General features: G+C 43.6%; 1 protein-coding gene across 1 annotated transcript; it reads left to right on the forward strand.

The window, feature by feature from the left end:
• The first annotated feature begins 470 nt into the window (after positions 1-470).
• On the forward strand, positions 471-4,644 carry LOC146963594 (uncharacterized). The gene is made up of 4 exons (XM_085767658.1): positions 471-749; positions 2,034-2,582; positions 2,679-2,839; positions 3,916-4,644. Exons 1-4 carry the CDS (start codon positions 585-587, stop codon positions 4,346-4,348), a joined length of 1,308 nt encoding a protein of 435 aa, XP_085623784.1. The 5' UTR covers positions 471-584; the 3' UTR covers positions 4,349-4,644.
• The last annotated feature ends 1,468 nt before the right edge of the window (positions 4,645-6,112 follow it).

The raw sequence follows: 6,112 nt of genomic DNA on the forward strand, positions 1-6,112 counted from the left end.
ATAGACATTTCCATTTTCTATTCCTTTATAATAGCCTACTAAAATAGGTGCCTGCTACAGGTGTGGACTAATATTTTAAACACACACACACATACACACACTCACACAAAAGATTTTATACAACATGCATTGCTAGACATTCTTTTTACATGTTAATTCTATAATCATACATGTAATAGTCACTAGTATTGATCCGTTCTGCTCATAATAATTCTAATAATTTTAAGATTTAGAATAGCCTTCAGGATATTTATGGTGGGCTTATAGTTTTTACACTATTATGTTGCTTGCTCCCTCTTATGTGGGCCTACATTATTCTGATGATTGTTCAGGTAAGAGCTTTTTTTCTTCTGGGTAAGAGACATGCTGTCGACCACAGCGCACGTTCAGACACCAGGTGGCAGCACCTTTGTGTTGGTCAGAGTATAGGGCCCAAACAGGAAGACAGCGGATGTACACAGGCTTTTACAGCAGCCCTGTGTGGTGAAATGACAGTAGGTGCGACGCCGCCTGAGCTGCCGTCGTTATCTTTACCACCGTGACCTCACGTCCCCGCGTGCCGTCTCCTGGATGAAGCAGGGAAAATGGAGGAAGATGAGCAGCTGCGCGCGTGCATGTTCCTTATGACCTACATGCTGCTGAAGCGCAGGAGAGACATAAACACCGCCAACACCCAGAGGCGCAACGAGATCCAGAGACGCATCCGGCACCGACAGTACTTCTTTCAGAGACAGAGGAGGATGCTCATGGTCAGGTCTCATTTCACATCCCACACAACCGAGAGACAACTCTGATTATAGTCAAGTCTTCCCACCACAACACATTTTGCGCACTTTGTTCCATAGATTTCATTATGAAATGCCATTTCCCTTACTAATAGAGGCTGTATCACCCATAATTTGAACAATCCAATTCCAAAATGAATTGAGTAAGGGCCAGGAAAAATACATTTCCTTTATCCTACTCATTCCCATGCATGGAATTTGTAAATTATAGTCTATCATTATTTTGTCAATAATGAACTGAAAATGTTCGTGCATGGAATAAATAAAATAAAACATTTTTTTTAAAAGACAAAGTCAAAACATGATTATAAGAAGTGTGTAAATGTATTAAAAGTCAAAAACTGACATTCTCATTTACAAACGTATTCAGTCTTGAATCAGACTCCTAACTGCTTTAGAGAAGCTGCAGCAACTGTGTGGGCACAGTGGTGAGCTATACCATTGAGTATAGAGGGAGAACATAAATGGCACTGCATCTGTTCATCATGAATTATCTCATCATTTATCGCATTTATCCACCCATCAAAAGAAATTAATTCAAGTGCTTGTCAGAATCATTTAGAATCCAGTGTGATCCCTCCATATGTTTTGTTTTGTCTGACAGCAGTATTGTTATACATTTTTGATCAAAAACAAAAAATGAAATTAAATAGATGCCTTCATATGTTTTGTTTTGTTTTGTTTTGTTTGACATTATTAAACATTTTTGATCAAAAATGAATAAGAATTAAATTAAATAGTTACAGACTAATTTTCTCTGGAAAGCTCGAAATTTGCTGTTGTACAAACAGCAAAGATAAGGTCAAGCCAGGGGATATGGTGTAGACATTGTACTAAAACAGACCAACATACTGTATGTATTTTAACAGCTTTTTTCTCTTTGCACTGTAAGTGGTGATAGATGTTGGTGATACAGTTGTTTTTAGGTTTACTAAACAGAGCAAGTAAATGTTTTTTTGTGTAGGGTTGTCTGCACTTTAGTGTAAAATCTGGCTACAAGTACGGCAGGTACAATTTCAGTTATAAATCCTTGTAATTATAATTCCTGCTGTGGATAAAGATGATGTTATTATTGTATATTGTCCTTTTTAAATAAATTAAATTAAAGGCAGGCTAAACATTAACAATTTCAAGAGAAAAAAACATGGTGGTCTCTCAGTAGAGCCCTTTAAATACTGGACACAATAATAATGACAAATGTTGTAAAATGTAAGACTGTATTTTCAATGTCTATCTTTTCTTTTCCAGATGATGATAGCAGGAAATATCCGCTCCAACATCCGCATCCGCACACGTCCCTGGACCACCACTCCGAGCACCGATTGGTGGGAGCGGGTCGTGATGACGGAGTTCGAGCCCTCTGATTGGCTGGACAAGTTCCGTATGAGCAGGGAGACGTTCTTCTACCTCTGTGACAAACTGAGGCCCCGTCTGGCTCGTCAGGACACCAGCTTCCGCCTGGCGCTGCCGGTTGAGAAACGCGTGGCTGTGGCCTTGTGGCGCCTGGCCTCAAACATCGAGTACCGCACCATCAGCACCCTGTTCGGGGTGGGGAAGTCCACCGTGTGCAGGTGTGTTAGAGACATGTGTCACGCCATCGTGGCTCTGCTTAGCTCTATCTACCTGCGACCCCCCAACGAGCAGGAGCTGGAAGATTCATCCCAGCTCTTCCTGTCCCAACTGGGCTTCCCTCATGCTGTTGCTACCATCTCAACGCTCCACACAGCCATCATCACTCCATCAAACAACGCATCTGACTATGCCAACCCTGCCGGCTGGCTCTCAGTGATATCCCAGGTAGAAAAAAAAGGCCCCAGCTGCAAATACATGCTCACTAGTTTTCCCTCCTTCCGATTAGGACTTGTAAGCCTCTTTCTGTCTCTGCTGTTTCAGGTGGCTGTCAGTGGCCGGGGGCAATTCTGGGATGTATGTGCCAGTTTCCCTGGTGGGACAGACCCAGCTGACATCTTACAGAACTCATCACTGTGGGCCACAGCTGCAGAGGGAGGACTGTCACCAGACCCGCCACCTATCTTCGTTGGAAAACCACTTAGGTGCAGGAAGTTAAAGCCAGCAGCATGACAGTTTAATCAGGATCCAATTCAGGATAGTAAATCTTAGCAGACAGTCCTTTAATGATACAATATACACACTGCAGAAGAGGTTAATTGGTGGTCTTTATTTTCTTCTTTTATATCAGGTTTTTACCCAGAATCATCTGTCAACCTTAAAATAAGGCCTATACTGTAAACACCAGCTGTTACATCTGGACTTAAAGGGATAGTTTAACATTTTGAAAAATTGGCTCATTGCCATAATCCCTATAGTTTTAGGAGTAGGTTCGGTACCTTTAATTGTCAGTGCAAGCTATTTGTAGAACGGCGGAGCAGAGCTGCGAGCTGCTCAGAGCTACTCTATGGAGGTTCATGGAATTTCCTGGTTTCCTTCATCAAACTCATCAAATACACAATCCAACAACTCCAAAACGCTCTGGTGGACAAGTTGTGACCTGCACATTTACCACGTTATGAGATAATAACGGAACGTAGACAGAGTTGTTTTCAAGGTAAATTAATGCAAAACCGCTGATGCACGTTCCCCTCGGGGGCAGTTTTTCAGCAAGCAGTCTCTGCATTTACGTCTAAAACAACTCCGTCTCGTGACGTTCCGTTATTATTTCATATCGTGGTGAATGTGCAGGTCACAACTTGTCCACCAGAGCGTTTTGGAGTTGTTGGATTGTGTATTTGACGAGTTTGATGAGGGAAACCAAGGAATTCTATGAGCCTCCGTAGCGTAGCTCTGAGCAGCTCGCGGCTCTGCTCCGCCATTCTAAAAATAGCTTGCACCAACAATTAAAGGTAACGAATCTACTAAAACTATTGCGATTATGGCAATGGGCCGATTTGCCAAAATGTTGAACTATCCCTTTAAATTTAATTATTTGATTCAAAGACAAAAACCTGTAATGTCTTGATTTTATGTTTATTGTCACTGATTTTTGCTTGGACAGGGATTTCAAGTTTAACTCTCTGTCTGCCTCCTAACTGAACGTCAGGACAGTGGGTGTTAAAGCATCGGGGTGAGTTTTTTAGTCCATAACTGACTTAAAATCATCTGTCTTCTTCAGGTATGTGCTGCTTGGGGAGGCTTGCTACCCACTCCAGACCTGGCTAATGAAGGCTTATCCTGAAGAAAAAGGCAGGAGGGCAAGTCACGCAGCGCTGACAGAACCGCAGCGGCTCTTTAATCAGCGACTCAGCAGAGCGCTCCGTGTGTCCAAGGAGGCTCTGCTGAGGCTGAGGGCACGCTGGCAGTGTTTGAGCAAGAGGAACGACTGTGGACTGGACGTGGTGCCCACCATGATCCTGGCTTGCTGCATCTTGCACAACATGTGCGAGTCCCACGGTGACGCCTACAAGCAGGAGTGGCAGGTGGAGGTGGTCGAGACGGAGAGTCCTCAGCCCAGCCACAAGCAGCTCCTCTCCAGCAGTATGGACCACAGTCAGGCAGAGGAGGTCCGACAGCTTTTCTGTGACTATTTTCTGCAGCATAACAATTGACGAGGGACTAATGTTATTGATAGTCCTCAAAAACCTTTGTAATCATACCAGTATATATATCTTTGTTACAGTAGCAGCGTTGTGGCTGCAGAGATTGTAGAACACTTCAACCTGACAAAGTAAAGCTCAGACTGACGGAGAGCCAAATCTGGCAGTGTGGTGCCTTAAAGTCAGAAAAACCTCCACAGAAGACAAACACTTGATTTAGGCAGAAGCCTGTCTTTACTCTGATGCCACCATCTGTCCATCCTCCCCCAGTTATATCTTCTATTTATAATAAAACTGTTTTCTACATATCATTTTTGAAGTTCATTTATTTAAAGTAATTTTGATATATCCAGACATAGGCTACATATGTTCAGATAGATAGATAGATAGATAGATAGATAGATAGATAGATAGATAGATAGATAGATAGATAGATAGATAGATATAGGTGATTAAGGAGATGATCCCACATATTCCTGTGTCCTCATTTGCTTTATAGACATACTGAATGAATACCTGAACAGATGTTTTATGCAACTGTACTCTACGTCCACAAGATGTCACTGTTTCACAGTACACTGGCAATATAGACCCTCGCTAATAATTTGTCTCGATGCTGCTTGCATTATACTGCAGGTCATTGATGGATTGGAGGAGGAGGAGGGGGGGGGGACTTGTTGTAATTTCTACTGTCTTAATTGATCTACACGTTGCACCGGACTTCACTGCACTGATCTTTTGCAGCACTGCAGGTCCAGGATATCATGCAGCACATATGGGGTTGCACACTAAACCAACAAGAGCGTTGACTTTCCCAGTTCTTCATACATGTAAAGCGTTTTATTATATCTCATCGACCTAACTTGAGTCACATCCCACTACACGAGGGCCCGCCTCGTTCATGTAATTGGTCTGTCCACAAACCTGTTTCATACAACCCCCCGTCTGTCACTCAACAACCACATATCACCGCCTCCTCCTCCTCCTCCTCCTCCCTTGGCATCGGGTTGGTGTGAGCGCGCATGTGTGTGTGTAGCCTATGTGTGTAGCCTATGTGTGTGTGTGTGTGTGTGTGTGTGTGTGTGTGTGTGTGTGTGTGTGTGTGTAGCCTATGTGTGTGTGTGCCCACCTTGTTCCAGCGACGAGCTATCCGTGAGCCAGCTGTTTGCAGTGAATACATTTCTGGCCAAAGCCGCCGTCGCCGCCGGCTCGGCACGCACTTTATTATTATAATCACCATCACCATTATTATTATTATTAGCTATTATTATATTATTATTATTATTATTGTTATTATTATACACCACCACCACTCTTCTCCCTCTTCTTCTCTTCGAGGCTGTGGTCGTAACGTAAGCCTTGTGTGTGTATGTGTGCGTGTGGTTTTTTTTTTATACCGTCAAAATGAGCCGGGATGTGATGATGATGATGATGATGATGGGGGTGCTGCCCTGCTATCGCTAGCTATTGGGGGACAAATTCCTTCAACCAACCAGCCAACCAGCCAGCCAACCGAGCAGCCTGCTGCTGTTTCAATCACTGCGGGTTGACACAACATTTAGCCGAGGCGTCGCTGAGAGAGAGAGAGAGAGAGAGAGAGAGAAGAGAGGGAGGGAAAGAGAGAGAGAGAGCGAGCGAGAGAGAGTGCGAGCTAACGTTAGCTAATGTAGTTAGCTGGAGAAAGGACGCATTCATCGCCGCGGCGTGGATAGTGCAATACCGATTATTATCACTAATGTTAGCTTCATAGCGAGGACTACTGCTACTGCTACTGCT

The sequence above is a fragment of the Trachurus japonicus genome, chromosome 22, assembly GCF_045865225.1.
Source record: "Trachurus japonicus isolate A0001 chromosome 22, Traja_1.0".
Classification (NCBI taxonomy): Eukaryota; Metazoa; Chordata; class Actinopteri; order Carangiformes; family Carangidae; genus Trachurus; species Trachurus japonicus.

Bases quoted from the DNA above. Each gene is read 5' to 3' on its own strand.
- LOC146963594 (XM_085767658.1), top strand. From the start codon at position 585: ATGGAGGAAGATGAGCAGCTGCGCGCGTGCATGTTCCTTATGACCTAC. The intron at 750-2,033 runs GTCAGGTCTCAT...TTTCTTTTCCAG, and splicing joins GACAGAGGAGGATGCTCATG to ATGATGATAGCAGGAAATAT. The intron at 2,840-3,915 runs GTGCAGGAAGTT...TGTCTTCTTCAG, and splicing joins TTCGTTGGAAAACCACTTAG to GTATGTGCTGCTTGGGGAGG.